Below are 16,692 nucleotides of genomic sequence, written 5' to 3' on the forward strand. Positions count from 1 at the left end.
ATTTCGCAAAGCTCTAACTCGACCGCGGCCCACGTTGATTTACAATAGCCCCAAGACAAGTTGAGGGCTGGAAGCAGAAAGCAGAATCGGAACGACTATATTGGTTCAAGGAGTGAAATATCGATGGGAACCCCAGAGCAAGGCGAGCAAACAAACCGACCTTGAGAGGAGTAGAGTCGACAAAGAGGGACAAGCTGCGAGACACTTCCAGTAGAATGATTCCCTTTCTATTTCGAGAGATAGGATCCGTTTCAGCATACACCGCCGTCAATGAAGGGGTATTTGTAGTCAACTTTGATTTGGGCCTCCACACAAAACCAGTCAGATGCTGTGGAGAAATGGAGGGTTCCAGAAAGTATCAAGACAGCAGATCAGTAGAATGCATAAGAGTTATTGTGTTGTTTGAATCTTCATATCTGTAGTAGAGAGAGAATGATTGTTAGCCATTTTCTTCTGTCATGCTAGGGAGGAAGTCAGAACAGGAATTCACTTACTAGCAAGTGTAACTAACAGACATTCTCAACCCTGACCTCAGGAATAATAAAAACAAAATGAAGATATCAATGAAGAAAATAAAGGAGTGTACGTATTGACAGTGAGGTGAAGTGGTGATTTATGTGGAGGTTAGCCGCTGATGATCAATGACAATCTTCACATAACAACCAGTTTCTGAGCAGCCAGTGCAGAAGATAAAAAGAGAAGGACAGCAGCACAAAAAGATGGGTAGAAGAGAAGTATGAAGCAAAAATGAAGAACTCTGAAGAGTTGCTAATATCTAAAGAGTTTTTTTGCGAGCAGGAAGATACAGGTTCAGCCCTCAACTGCCCGCAGAGACATGCAGACCCGGAAGCGAAGACGAGGTCAGTCACTTGTACACCGTCCGACCCAGGTCTACAGGGTAATTCTCTCATCTAAATGATCACCGGGAGCAGATAAGAGGGGACCCGGAATCCGCGGTCCTGGCTGGGAAATTCTGCTAAATTGGTGGCGGTGAGCTTCAAAAATCGAGGCCCAACAGAGGAGGCCATTACAGACAGGAAAAAGCCTTGTTTCGCCGGAGGTTCGTTCCACAGAAAGAGGCTTTCTGACGAGGTCGGAAAATAACTGCCAATCCCCGACGCATGGAGGAGTTTTCTCCCGCAGCTTGAAAGTTGACAGACCAATGCTAGCCGCTTCTTCTAAGCTCCAGCTCCAGCTCACCAGAAACAGCCAATGGCAAAAAGCGTTCCAAGATCAAGTCTGTCATTGTCAGCCAAGAGAAGCAGAGAACTGTGGCGTGTTTCAAACAACCAGCCTCTCTGTCGCTAATAATTTAAGCAGCCCTTGGGGCGAAGTTTCAGGGGCTGAAACCACATTCTGCCCAGTGAAAAGCCTAGAGTCGTTGTGCCCTGCAGAAACTGGGACAACCTTAATGCGGGGACCGGCTGGAATGGTTCTTGGTAGGCAAAATCCAACGAATCACCATAGCGCATGGATTATCGATGTTGGAGATCTGGCTCCAGCATAGCATATGGAGCGTTTCAGCCTCAAAAGTGTGTGGCTTTTGCCGCGCTCAATCATCTTACACTGTGAGAATGAAGCAGTGTTTCGTCAGTTTATTATTGGTGGGATTTCCTGATGGATTCGACAAAAAACGCTCCCAAGAGACTCCGGGAAAGACGGTTTTCCCTCAGCTTGTTACATCTGTTGGTTGTTCAGCATTCAAAAAAGTGGACACTGGGAGCCAGATCCTATCTCCGAAAAATGTCACCCATCTCTTGGGAGATCCAGCATGCCCAAACTTTCGGGTTCGACGGTTGAAAGCGGGAGCGTATCACCATAACTTCGATCATTGTCGAGCAAACGAAGACGAAAGAAAGAAAGGCTGAACGACCTGATTGTCCAAATCAAATGTGGCAGCATTTTTATCCATACTTTGTGGGGCATTGACACTGGAAAATCCCGCTCGACCAAGGAAAAACAGTGGCTCCATCTTTCGTTAATATTTAACAAATAACGTAGAGCACCACTTCTATTGGCAACCATAACCTCTAGACTACTTGAAATCAACTGTTTGTCACCACGCAAATGCACTGATCCCAGTATCTCCCCATCTCCTTTTTCCATGCCCAAATGTAAAATGACGCTTCTTATCGGCCCATCCAACCTCCATCAACGCAGATAATTTCCCCAGATACGTAACTACTAGCTTCGCTGGCCAAAAACACCACGACGCCCTTGAAATCTTCGGGCCTACCCCATCTACCTGCGGGAATCCTGGCCATAATGCCACTGTTCCTTTCTGGATCATTAATCAATGCCACATTCATGTCAGTGTCAATATATCCAGGTGCGATCCCGTTGACCGAAATCCCCTTGGAAGCCCACTCATTTGACAACGCCTTTGTAAGCTGGGCCACTCCCCCCTTTGAAGCAGCGTAAGCTGGAACTGTTATACCTCCCTGGAATGATAGGAGAGATGCAACATTGATAATTGCTCCTTTCCGTTTAGAAGAGAAAGTTGCCGGATCCCGCGCCAGCAGATATGCACCAAATTCTCGACATAGCATGAAGACCGACGTCAGATTGACTTGGATAACCTAGTTGTTATCAATCCCTAGCCAAACCAGAAAGGGATATGTGACAAGCTCAAAGAGCAAAGTGCGAGGGGAGGACATCTTGACATCAGTTGATCATCGCATGGTAGGCAAAATTCAAATCATTCGAACCATCCATACCCAGTAGGGATGATCTCAAAAGATAAGGAACCCAACCAGTGAATAAAACCATGTAAAACAAGAAGATGAGAGCCGCAAATTTTAAGTATTGCCACTCACCTCATCCCAGTCCTTATCAGGAAACTTCTCGCTCAGGTACCTCCTTTGAATCCCCGCACAATTCAAGAGAATATCCACAACCTTTCCATCCCGTACGAACTGAGGGATTATGCCCTTTACGGACTCTCGACTGGAAAGATCTGCAACTTGAATCGACACCGTTCTCCCCGTCCGACTAACAATTTCGTCACGAGTGGCGGTATTGGTTGGATCTCTCTGCATCAACAGGCCAAGGGTTAATTAAGGCAGGTTACTGTAAGATTTGGTCTGAGTCTCCGTGCAGCATATTTCGGAAGCACTGGTGAGCTATCACATCAAAAATGGATCCTCTGCTCCTCTTCCGTGTTGTGAAGTAATTTTTTTTTTGTATGCATAATATGAATATCACCGTCTCAGGGCCAAAAAAAAGAAAAAGAGGGTAGACAAAAAGATAATGCTCATTATCTCTACCTGGCTAAGTGCATCCACTTTCACCAGTTCACTCGACAAAAGCAACCCGCCTGCATTAAGATACGGATGCAAATGGATAAAAAGCGCTTCCTCCGATGGGGGTTCCCACAGGAGCCACATGCTTCCAGAGTCATTATAGAGAATATGCATACCATATTGAGGAACCCCCAAGAAACCTCACAAACGACGGGACATCATGAAAATAAATAAGATAGTATGCGGAGATGACATTCAGGGAAAGGTGTGCATTAGATCACTTGAAGTGACAAATTTTGCAATCTCAACCCGTCATTCAGGCAACTTGAGTTCCGGTGGCTACAAAACAAAATATATAAGAAAGGCACATCCATGATGTGCCGCAAGCATTTAAAGTGAGCAAAATAGCTACTTACTTACAAGACGATAATGAGAATGAATAATAGAAGACAAAAAAAGCCGAATTAATTGCTCACCTGCGCTAGAATGATATCTGCCCCAGCTTCTGCCAATGCAATGGCCATCTCACGTCCAATCCCACGTGTGCCCCCTGTCACCAGGGCTGTTTTCCCAGCAAGCGAGAAAAGCGAGAGAACTCCGCAGGCTGGGTCAGCATGGGATAGGGCTGACGCTTGTGGTTGGAGTGGTGTAGATGAGGATACCGCCATGATTTGACTGCTCATGACACAGGCTCAAAATTTTGGTGCAATTTCTGCCTTTTGCTTCTGTCAAATAAGAGAAAATGACTTTTTGGGGCTTTTTTGATTCTGGCCTTTCCTTGATTTGGGTTAAATCCCGCGGGATTTATTTGGCATTCCAGTTGATAACTACATCCCCAAAAGTTTATAAAAACTTTATGGTTGCAGTTTCGGACTAAAGTGGGGTGGGATTACGAGCTCTGCGGGAATACCAAGCAAGCATTTTTTACCCTGGCCTTGGTGCACGACCCCTTGCCCTCCAGTTGGTTCAGTAGCAAATTCCCCTGGCAGAGTCTGACCTCGAAGATGGAATCAACATTGCCGTCCCGTAGCCGTGAATAAAGTTCACTTGAGCAAACAGGAAAGCATAATCTAGTTGAGTGCGCCACACTAGAATTATAAAATGAGAACAATGATAAAATAGAACATAGAATCCCACTCCCCTTCTTCATTAATAATTAATAACCATGTTATCACAAAAAGGAAGTGGTATTGGAACGAGACGGCGCCGAGACGGGGTTCAACAGCCACGTCAAAAGGTTGGTTATATGGGAAGCCGAACGGGTGGGCTTGACTAGTTAAGGAAGCAGATGAGCGTATGCCTACGAATTGAAGAAGTAACTAACAATTGAGGGTACAAGCGATCATTTAGAGAATTGCATGCGTATTCCAGTAACTCCTATATATTGAGAACGAATCGCTGAACCTCTGACCAGTGGGTCAGATAACTATCTAATCTATATAGAGCATCTATCAAGCTCCCGTTCTTTAAGGGGTTAGGGACGCCTTCTAGGCATCGTCAGCTGCGTAGTTCTCATGACCTTCTACTGAGACAATCTCTCCAGCCATCTCATATAAATGACATGCTAACATGATGTCATAAGGTGAAGCAGTGCAGCGGCGCCGCGGAGAAACCGTTCATATGACTTAGATGTGGCAGTGGCAGCGTGAGGACCTTGGCAAGATCTCATGGCTGTCACGGGTATTAAAAAATGAATTAAGGATATTATCACTGCTCATAACAACAATAAGAAGTCAAAAATATTATCTATTATATATAAAAAATAAATTTATATAAATTATATATAAGAAAATTCTAGTTAATAATCATGCCTCCACGCACCCACACCTGATGTGGGTGCGCCACAGCGTAATGATAAAAACAGTGTAATGATAAAAATATGGATAATTAGAACTTCAAAAATTAATATCTCATCACCACACTGCTAATCTATGATAATTAATTTATCTATATCATCTGTAGTAGCTATATTATTCATGAGACATTCATATATATCATTAACCTCTTGTTGAGTTGGATCTGTGGCATTTTTCTTCAAAGCTCTCTCAACATATTTGACTTTCTTATAATGTTCTTTTTCTGCTTCCTCTTTACATTGTGTGATCTTTCTATTCACATCCCTGACAGTGAGTATACCTCCTACTTGAACCTGCTGATGTGTATTTTTAGTGCTGTGGTGTTTGATTGCAAGGTAGTAACTCTCAATCTCACTCTTTCTTATAGCATTGAGTTTCACCTGAACAAGACTGCCTTGAAAAATCTTGTTCAATCAATTGCTCAGATGAGGTGATTTGAAATCAAGTATATTCTTCATATCTTGCATTGCCTTCTTTGCTACTTAAATATGATATTGTAGCTTCTCAATTGTTTTGAATGAGAATAGCTGTGATGAAGCAGTATCTGAATAACTTGATTGCAGTGAAAAGAAGTCTTCTTTATATATTTACAACTCAGAGTAGTCAGGGATCTTTGAATCTAGCTTAAGCAATATAGATTGCAGATTGAATGAAACAATATCACAATCTGTGAAGTCAGTCTGAATAGTAAAAGATTGAAAAGTTTTTTTACAGATATTAATTAGATTCTGTAGAAATTGACATTTTTCATACTGCTCATATTCATATTACACAGCTTGATTAACTATTTTTGAATGATAGTGCTTATATTGCTAAAAAGACACACTGTCTAGAGATTGCAGTATATGAGTTGAATGTGAAGGAAATTTATATAGAATAATCTTGTAAAAATCATAGTATTGTAAAAGTTCTTTAGTGAGATAGAATTCATGATTATTAAAAAGTAGCAATTGATGACTATCTTGCTGACATTTTTTAGAGATCTTATTAAAGTACCGAATTCATGCAAAGCCAATCTCATTATTAATATAGTCAGTATCTGATGTTGTGATTGTATATCCACCCAGTAGATTGCTTTGTGTATATCAATCTTTGAATTGAGTTTTGAATTTCATGATGATGAAAGAATTCAATACCTCATCATCTGCTGAAACACACTCAATCACAGTGATCAATTCTCAAGAATATGATGAAGTTATAACTGAATTAAAGTCTTTAAAAGCAGTAATAACTTATTCTCCATGTCCTTGACTCTCTTGAAAGCTAATCTTATTGAAGTTGTAAATATTGCAGGTTTGAAATATGTACTTATAAAGTAAGATTTTCAAACAGTCAAATCACATCTTAATGTAGCTAATATTCTCAACAGCAATTCTTTTTAGATTTATTGCCTTCTGCTTAACTCTTTTATATTTATTTAAACTTTATATATATTGATAAGTTCACATCTTGCTGACCACAGATGAGAAGGTTGAAAAATCAGTATGATGATATTTGAGAATGAGATTCACATTATTTTGAATCTGCTCTATGATCAGTAGACAATTATTTCTATTCATATGAGCTATTCACTCTTTTAACATGTTCTTCTGACTTTTGCTAAGCTTCTTGTTCAGTGCAGTCTTTGCATTATGTGTTTTTCTTTCATTAATTCTTGCTCAAAGATATTGATAAGAAATATTGAATTTGCACATCAGAGGTAGAATTTTCTATTTTCAATTGTTATTATAGACTTTAATGATACTCTGAATACATTTTTCAAGATCATCTATCTTATTGATCATGGTGGTGGTGATATATTAATATTTGAAGATTGATTAATGAAGAAGTTGATATTTTTATCATTATACTGTTTTATCATTACACTATGATATATAATTAGTTATTTAATTTCACAATTTCACTTAGTTTAAGATAAAATATTATTTATTTAATAATTTTATCTATTTAATAATTAATTATATTAATATTAACTATTTTATATAAAATTTAAAAAGTATTTAATTATCAATATATATTATAAAATTAAATCTATTATTTTTAAATTTAGATAAATAATAATAAATTTATTAAATTTATAGAAAAATTATAAAATTAAAATTAAAAAATATATAAAAGTTAATTTAATAAAAAATTAATAATAATATAAATTATTTATTTATCATAGATTAATAACTAATTATTGATAAATAAAGTAATTTAATTATGTGATTTTTGATTTTTATTATTTTAATATAATATACTTACTTGAGATAGATAATAAGCAGCAGTATGAGAAGCAGGTAAATCTGCAAGAATGACAAAAGAAGAAACTATCTATAGCAGTTAGTAAACTATGTATTTTACATTATATTGATTATTTTTTGAGAGATAAATAACAAAGTTATTTCTCATTTCTCTAACAGAGACAATAGATTATTGCATCAATCTATCTATCTTTAAATCCAACAGCAATTCATGAAAAATCATATAGTTTCCTATATTATCATTTACTGTCAATAGTTTTGTGTCACAAGTTGTTGCAGATTTTATCCAGAAAACTCAGAACGGCATGCTCAGTAAAAAAATTATCCTTGAGGCTTGGCTCAAGCCAGCAGGTGCCCATAGCATCGAAAATGGAATATATGTGGATGAATGTATAGAAGTGTTGCTAAAAGGGCAAAATGAATGAAATGAAATGTCAATCAGTAGGACTGGATTTTACCCATTGTAACTATCCCTGAAAATTTTCATTCCCGTTAAAAATGGAATCAGAAGCCCAATCATACAGATATGACAAAAACCACAATGATTCACGAACAGAAAAAAGTGCAGATGTTGTAAATGCATAATGTGATTGTATCCGTTGTAAAAAGGTTGCTCCGTTTACTTCGCTGGCTGGCTGGCTTCCTAGAAGCAGTCAACTATTAATTAGGACCGGCTAGATCCTAAAGACGAATTAAACATTCTTCCTTTACTGTATCAAAGTATTTGCGCATAATTCAATCCAGTATCGTGATGCCTCTCCCAATAAACATTACCTAGTGAATGATGAAAATGCTACCGTCTCAAGGGGGTTGGAAATCACCACCTCATCGTAACTCATGGTTGCATGGTGTGGGATAGAGTGTTAGGGCGAAAGCAAGTAGGTTGCTGTCTTCACCTGGGCTAGTAGTGTACACATCTTTTCTCTGTAGTCCCGAGATTGTCTCTGCTCTCATCCAACCAAGATATTTACAATGAAAAGCACCCAGTTGAATCAACTCATGTGGTGGCATTGTGGATCAGGCCACAACTGATCTGGAAAGTAACTTGGTTTTGATTGTGTCTACAGGTAAACACGTCCTAGCATATATGGTGAGTGATATCCTCGCTGAGACGCAGTATCAACGGCATAGATATAGGGGCACATTCCTCCAATCCGTTATTCAAGAATAGAAATATGTCACACCCTGGAGACGGGTCTTATCCCAGGTGGTAGGTCCACTCCTCGAGCTAGACATGGACGAGTTCTAAACAGTCGTCAAACAAGTGATGACGGAGAAGTTTTCATCCATCTTGACTTTTGTTAGTTTGCATTTGAGAACTATTCTCGAGAGTTTGAAGATTAAGAAATGAATGAGGCGTTAGCAACTGCATAAGAGATCAAAGAAATACCAAAGATTCTGATCCTCCGGCCGTGGTTAAAGGTGGTATTTCGGAAATCAGAGCATTGTAAGTACAGTTGTGGGTACACTCTTGTTTGGCCAACAGTAACTACAATGAAGTGATTAAGCAGCTCAGAAGATGAAAGACTTAGTCCATGGTATGAATGTTGAAAAGGGCCACCCAGAGGCATATTTGGTTCCCAGACAAAGTATCTGGAGAATAGGAAAGTGAGAGCAGATGTGATAAACTTCAGAAGCAAAAGATTTTATCTATTTTCAATTCCATTCTTTTTAATCTCTTTATAGCATAGAAATTGGGATTATTGTTGTTGAGACTAAATTAACTTAAGAGTGCTGAAAAAGTCAACATCTTTGAGTAGTTAACTAGTTAGCAAGCAGCATTTGAAATATTTCAAATGATAAGATTTTAATCTGAATTATCTACAGTTGATTGTTTCTAATTAAATAAATTAAATCAAGCTAGTTTCAGCATATCTTATTCTTGTAAGTCTAAGTATGCTATAGTTGCTGAACCTTTGCAGTGCTAATAAATATGTTTATTATGCAAGTAGTGTTAGGCCTATCCACCTTCTTACATAATCTGCACTGTATAACGTAACCAATCACTCAACTGGCCAGATCACTCAACTGGCCACCTTTTCAATTTCAACCCATCATCAACAATCAAAGCTCAATTTCTCAACCACAATGAAAATTCAAGCCTCTAATCAGGAAGGAAAACTTCTTTTGGCCATTAGAGTCTATGAAATCAAGCAAATTTCTAGCATTCAAGCTGCTGCTAAGGCCTATGGTGTCTCTCATGCCACTCTATTTAATCAACTACATAGAGGCATTCCATATGTGAAATCCCAGTCTCAACATCAGAAATTGACATCTACAGAAGAAGAAGCTCTAGTTCAATGAATAATCTCCATGGATGAGAGAGGCCTACCTCTCTGAATTGCAAGTATACAATATATGGCCATTGAGCTACTCAGAGTCTATGAATCTAGCATATTCTCTAGTATTGAAGAATGCTGAATGCAGAGATTTATTAAACATCATTCTGAACTGAAGATCAGACTCACACATAGATATGATCACCAGTGAGCTCTATGTGAAGATTCAGAGATTATAAAGAGGTGATTTAGAATGATGAATAATGTCATGAAGAAGTATGAAATTCTATCTGAGTATACATATAATTTTGATGAAGTTAGCTTTCTTATGAGAGTTATTTCAACAATCTTAGTGATCACTAGATCAGAAAGAGCTGGAAAGGCATCTTTTATACAGTTAGAAAATAGGAAATGAGTGACTGTGATTGAGTCAGTTAATACAAGAGAACAGAGTCTGCCTTCAATGATTATTCTCAAGAGCAAGCTATACTAGACTTCATGATATATAAATCTGTCAGCAGATTGAGTAATTGAGATTAGTGAGAATGGCTGAACCACTGATCAGCTTGATCTAATATGACTGAAAGAGGTGTTTAACAAGCATACTCAGACTTATACAGTTGAAAGATATAAACTCTTGATTCTGAATGAGCATGAGAGTCATGTCACTGCTGAATTTGACCAATTCTACAGAGAGAATGCTATTATAGCTCTTTATATACCATCTCATTCTTCTCATCTGCTGCAGTCACTAGATGTAAGCTGCTTTGTTCCTCTGAAGAAAGCATATTGCAAGCAGATTGAATCTGACATGAGACTTGACATTAATCATGTGGATAAGAAGAAATTTCTAGAACTATATTCTGCTGCTAGAAAAGAGACATTGAAGAATATGACTATTAAGAATGAATTCAGAGCCACAGACTTAGTGTCATTCAATGCAAAGGAGGTTCTTGAACATCTATATTATCAACTACATACATCAAGTCCCCCAGACACATCTCATGAATCTCAGACCTTCTGGACCTCAAAGACTCCTCAAAATGCTGTTCAATTGAAATGTCAATTCAACAAGCTCAAGCAGTTTATCAAGTGTCATACACAAAGCCCACCTAGTTCTACCAACCAAGCTTTAAATCAACTAGTTTGAGGGTGCCAACTAGCTATGCATGGGGGTGCTTTTTTGACTCAAGAGAACAAGACTTTACAAGCTGCAAATGAGAAGCAGAAATGCAAGTGAGGACAAGATTATGTTTACATAGATCAAAAAGAAATTCTGACTGAAGAAGAAGAATTAGCTAAAGCTCAGACTTCTCAGACTGCTCAGCAGATGGTGGATAGAGAGATGAAAAATTTAAATCAACTCACTAAAAAGTGAGCATCAGCACACTGCAGTAAGTGTAGAAATACTAGACATAGAACCTCTGAATGCTTGCAGAGCTAGAATTTAATTGTATATAATTTTTTAATGAATAATTTAATATAGTAGTGGTGGAATTTAAAGATTTGTTTAATGTACAGTGGGAAGGTGGCCAGTTGAGTGATCTGATCAATTGAGTGATTGATTATGTTATAACTTTCATGTAGCTAGTGATTGCTTCATAATCAATCAAGCAATCTATTCTTCACAAGTAGAGTTTAACTAGTTATAAAAAATTAACTATTTAATAAAATGTTCAATAGATTTAACAAATGAAATAGCAGACTCAGCAATTTTTTTTCTTTTAAATTATCTTTATATTGAATTTAGCAGTTAATTTTATATATTTTTACTTTTTTTTCTTATTCATAGTAAATATATTTTAATATTACTTTTTATAATAATATTATTAATTATTTTATATATATAAATATTAATATTTTATTTTATTTATTTATTAATATATTTAATAAATTTTAAATTAGATAAAATTATATTAGTAATAATAAAATTATATTAGTAATAATAAAATTATAATTAATATTTTAACTTTTAAATACTTTTATATATATTTAATTAATTATTTTATATTTTAAAATTATTAAAAAATTATCAATAATATTAAAATAAAATTAAAATTATTAATAACTTTAACTATAATTATTTAATTATCAAATTTTAAATTACAAAAAATTTATTAATTATAAAATTTATTTTATTTAAGTTTTAAATTTTATATTTAATTATATATTATAAATTTTAAATTAATTTTAAATTTTTTTAATAAATTTATTATAAATTTAAATATAATATAATTTTAACTTTTATATATTTTTAAAAATTATTAAAAAAGTTAAAAAATAGTAAAATATTACTAAATAAATATTAAATAATAAATAATGATAAAATTTTAATTTTAAAAATAATTTATATTTAACTAAGTCTAAAATTAATTAAATTAATAAATTTAATTTAATTTATATATAATTTTTTTAAGAAAAACTTTAATTATTTAAATTTATAACTTAGTATATAATATAATATATTAAAAATATTTCTTGCTTTTTAATATTAAATATTACAAGTTTAATTCTTCTCTCTATTTCTATAGAGTTTTCTTTCATTTTTACTGTGAATTGATGGTGTAAAGAGTGTATTGAAATTAGATGAGTTAGATGATTGAAAATATTTTAAATTGATTGTTCATCACTTAGGAATTACATTAGTTAACTATATCAATCATCTATTCTCCTCTTAAACTGGATAAAGACCCACCCCTCGCAAGTTCAATTTAGAGTAGTCAGAAGCCAAGTTCAAAGGAAAAGGTAGAAATAAGCTTCGACAACATGTTCTAAAGTTAGTTAACATGTTTCAACCATCATAACAACCACGATATCAGGGCTCGAGTGTCGTGGTTTGAAAAGAAGGCAACCATTCATTTGTCTTCGACAAACTTCTCTTTCAATTGCAGATGCAATCACAATCCTTTCAAAGGCCAACGCAATTTTCACCCGGCATACCACTCCAATCCACATTTCGCAGCCTGTCTGCCTGCTTTGCCTTGCTTTCCTCTCTAAGATTCCATTTCCTATGAGGAAAATGGAAATGGTGGACTCTCCACCGACTTTTGCCCTTATATATTTCACCGAAGGCATTGATAATCAAAGGGAATAACAAAGAAAGGCACGTCTCACAAAGTTTACTGGAGCGGTGAGCTTTTCATCATCCAGCGCCGTCGCTTCCCGCTTGTATGCGTATGCGCGTGCACGTACGCATACCTAGACGTCAAGTTATATTATTTCATTAGCTCCCCATATTTTGTTCAAATTCTTCATGCCTCGGTTCCCTTGCATCGGTTCCAGATGGACCATACATGGGCATTTTGAATGACATATGCTTGCAGAACATTGAGGTGCCATACTTATGCCTTGAGCCGCTTGTTGTGTATGCGACACTTGCATGCATTTATGCCTGAAATTTACTAAACACTCTTGCAGCAACAAAGAAGACTTTTAGAAAATACGAGAAAAGCGGGGAAAGTAAAGCAAGAACACAGGTAAAGACAAGTGAACAAATACTCAATACGCACTTGTTCTGGGTAGCCCCGACAGCTAATTTTATTGCCATGATGGTTGTGTGCAAAGAGGGGATGCACTATTAGTTAACAGTCCATCTGAAGGAATGTCACACTACAATAATGACAAACAAGGAGAGTTAATATACATAGTTAATAATGTAGATGCTGTACACATCTGCAGCAAAAACTAGGAAAATCCAAGGACAGAGGAATAAGAGAGACGACTAGAAAATTGTAAACATCATGGAGAAAGAATCTAAGAACAGGAAGATGTATTGATACATGTAACTACAGTTAATTATTGCTTAATTTTGTCCATGTAAATTATTTTCTGATTCAGCATGCAATCAGCCTTATCGTTGCCGCATGAATAACTACTCACTGACCGTATTGGAAGTTCTTGTTTCAAATTAATCAAAGAAGCTCCTAATCTCATCTCACCCAGTGTTGAACTTCTGATCTTTGGTATGAGAGAAGAGATATGGTCTGCTCAATCTGAACCAATGCATCTTTGTGTGTTGATGCTGGTTTGCTATCTGCATGTGATTCTTCTTAGTTAAAATTGTGATGACTGCTTGAGTAGTTAGTTATAAGAGAGCAAAGAATTGAAGCAAATAAGAGTCAAAAGCTGCATTGATAACTGAAGATGACAGCACATTTATATATCTCTGAAATATTAAAACATATATTACTTTTTGCAGTATAGAAGAAGTGATCTAAGAGTGATGATGAAATGATTCTTGTGAAGACATTTATCTCACAACTTTGTGAGGTAACTACCATGTAGTTATCAAATGATATTGAAAAGTTAAACAATAACTATATCCATCACAATTCCATGAACAAGACTTCTCGACACTCCCATGAAGTTGACAGGGTATTGGAAGACGCATTCGTGGTGTGTGGAAAAGACGAAGAGAAGCTTACGTTCTCCGCAGGAGCCTCGAAACATCATCAGAAAAAAGCAGGGCAGTTAGGGGGAACACATCGGCTTTTCAGCGATAGAAGAACTATCTCCACAGGTCTTCAACACAGCCACAGCAAGAACAACGAATCGAGAGTCAACATCGTCCTCCGAAGGGAGATCTTTGAAGATAATATGCTAGACAGAACATCTCTTTAGCAAACTCACAACATCTGTGATAGCCGCTAAAACCCATCCAGAGGTGAACAGAGTAGCGAGAGAGGGACGTGAGATCCTGTCGATGGTTGAAGAATTCCCTTAACAGGATGTCAACAGAGCCAGACACAGCATAGCAACTCGACAGGTAGCAGATTACACACCAAACTCTTCTTGAAGTTTCCTATCATAAAGAGGTAACTTTGTCCTCCAGTTTCTTTGCTATAAAAGTTTCCATACCAATTGTCCAATATTTCATTATAATTCAGGAGAAGAAGCCGCTTCTTATGGAGGCTAGTCGGCAAAATTCTGCTGGATGTGATCATTAACTATTAGTTACGGGCAAATCCAATGTGGCGAATTTGAATACCATCAAAGCTGAGATTCAGCTTTCCACATGAATGCTGACCTATATGGGAGTAGAATCAATACTGAAGGCTACCAGATAATTTGTCCAAAATACAGGTAAAAATACTGATAGGAAGAAAAAGCTTAACTACAATTCAAGCTTGATTGGTTGTTCATTTTGTTAATTCTCCCTCTTATTTTGCAAGTTAGGGTTCCACTATGTTATAGTTAACTACTATTTCCCTTACAATCGTAAACTAATAACTAATAGGAAAACAGCTCTGTGGGGCTCATTTTTCAGAGCTAACTATAGTGAATACCAGAACATTTTAGTCTTCAATTCTTGATTCATGATGGCAGGAAATGAAAATTGTTCAATGTTTGTTTTCTTCCTGCTCAAAGTTATTCATAACAATATAAGAAAATAACCATATTCATTTGTTGACATTAATTTTGTCCACGGCCTGACCTGCTGGCCAGTGCATCAGATGCAGCATTTTAACTTATCTTGAGCATTCCCACTCCAGGTCACTAATGCGTTTGGTGTTCCACTCATTGTCAACAAGAATATTACTCTGGTGGAGATCATTCAGAGAGTACACAATGAGACTCTCACAGCGGCTGTGTTCAAAGAAATGGCACGTAACAGCTTTCATGGTGGTCAATGCTGTCTGCTACATGGAAGACACAGTCAAATCAATCTTAGCTATCATGGAAAGCAAGAGTATCACTGATATCTGCATCCTTTGAGAGGTATGTGACATTCTAAAAAATATCCCTAGGAATTCAGTAATTCTCAAGGTCTTTAAGTTTCAGTAAAAGTAATCTATTATGTAGAGCTAGAAAGTTAATCATCATTAACTTAACAATCAAAAAGTCAATTCACAAGCACAGGAATTTGAGCTATCAATAACAAAATTTGAATTTAATCTTTAAATAGATTAGTCTTTTAGATTCTTCATATACTTGCTTTTATCTCAGATATATGACAACATGCTTCTTTCACTTTTTGCAATATATTCAATCAAATGATATGTAATATTCAGACTATATAAATATAGATTAAAGATGTTAAATATAACTATTAATAGTTATATTTTTTTTTAACTTAGTGATCTATATATTCAATAATAAAGATAAAATATTAATGATAAATTTTTAAAATTTATAAATTATTATTTATTAATTTTTATAGTTTATTAATTTATTATTAATTAAAATATTTAAAAAGTCTATTAATTAGTTTATAAATTTTAATCTTATTTATATTTATTAATATTAATTTAAATATAAGTAATTAATTTATAGTTAAGTATATATGAGTTTTTTTATTATTATTTTAAAATTGAACATATTATTAAATATTATAATATAATTTTTAATTAATATATTCACTTTAATATATAAAAATACTATCAATTATTATAAAAAAATTAAATTAATAATATTTTATATTTTAAATTAACTTTAATTTATAAAATTAGATAAATATATAATAAAATTTTTATTATAAAATATTATATAATTAATTAATTAATTAATTAGCTAAATAATATTTATATAAATATATTATAAAAATTATAATTATATATATTTAACTTAATAAAAGTTTTATAAAATAAATAAAATAAATAAAAAATAAAATTAATTAATAAAAAATATAATAGTTAAAAAAATAATTATATTAAAATTTTAAATTTTTTTTAATAATTTTAATATTTAAAAATAAACTTAAAAAATAAAATAATATTAAAAATGATATATATATATATATATATATATATATATAATAAATTTAAAAAAAAATAATAATTAATAATAATAAAATTTTTAAGATAAAAATTTTTAAAACTTTATTTTATTAATAATATAAATTAAATAAATATTTTATCTAATTTTAAATTTATTTTCTAAAATAATTTTAAAATTTTAATATTATTAATTAGAAAGTTTTATTTTTAATTTAATATTAAAGAGAAAAAAGTATATTTAATAAATTATTATTTTAATTATTTTATTTTATAATAAAACTTTATTATATATTAATTTATATTTATAAATTAAATTATTAAATTTAATTAAATTATTATTATTATTATTATTA

At 34.3% G+C, this 16,692-nt stretch overlaps 3 protein-coding genes across 3 annotated transcripts; 1 reads left to right on the plus strand and 2 right to left on the minus strand.

Annotated features, from left to right (window-relative positions):
• Nucleotides 1–747: 747 nt before the first annotated feature.
• PADG_06712 (uncharacterized protein) lies at nt 748–1,507 on the plus strand (the record flags this gene model as incomplete). Its single annotated transcript, XM_010763907.1, has 4 exons — nt 748–898; nt 996–1,060; nt 1,170–1,237; nt 1,321–1,507. The coding sequence occupies 4 exons, from the start codon at nt 748–750 to the stop codon at nt 1,505–1,507; spliced, it is 471 nt and encodes a 156-aa protein (XP_010762209.1).
• Nucleotides 1,508–2,129: 622 nt separating this feature from the next.
• Nucleotides 2,130–3,910, minus strand: PADG_12174 (2-deoxy-D-gluconate 3-dehydrogenase; the record flags this gene model as incomplete). The annotated part of the gene is made up of 3 exons (XM_010764006.1): nt 2,130–2,579; nt 2,817–3,032; nt 3,719–3,910. 3 exons carry the CDS (start codon nt 3,908–3,910, stop codon nt 2,130–2,132), a joined length of 858 nt encoding a protein of 285 aa, XP_010762308.1.
• Nucleotides 3,911–12,742: 8,832 nt separating this feature from the next.
• On the minus strand, nt 12,743–13,170 carry PADG_06716 (uncharacterized protein; the record flags this gene model as incomplete). The annotated part of the gene is made up of 2 exons (XM_010763763.1): nt 12,743–12,821; nt 13,133–13,170. 2 exons carry the CDS (start codon nt 13,168–13,170, stop codon nt 12,743–12,745), a joined length of 117 nt encoding a protein of 38 aa, XP_010762065.1.
• Between the last annotated feature and the right edge of the window lie 3,522 nt (nt 13,171–16,692).

Source organism: Paracoccidioides brasiliensis (genome assembly GCF_000150735.1).
Source record: "Paracoccidioides brasiliensis Pb18 unplaced genomic scaffold supercont2.9, whole genome shotgun sequence".
NCBI classification, from domain to species: Eukaryota; Fungi; Ascomycota; class Eurotiomycetes; order Onygenales; family Ajellomycetaceae; genus Paracoccidioides; species Paracoccidioides brasiliensis.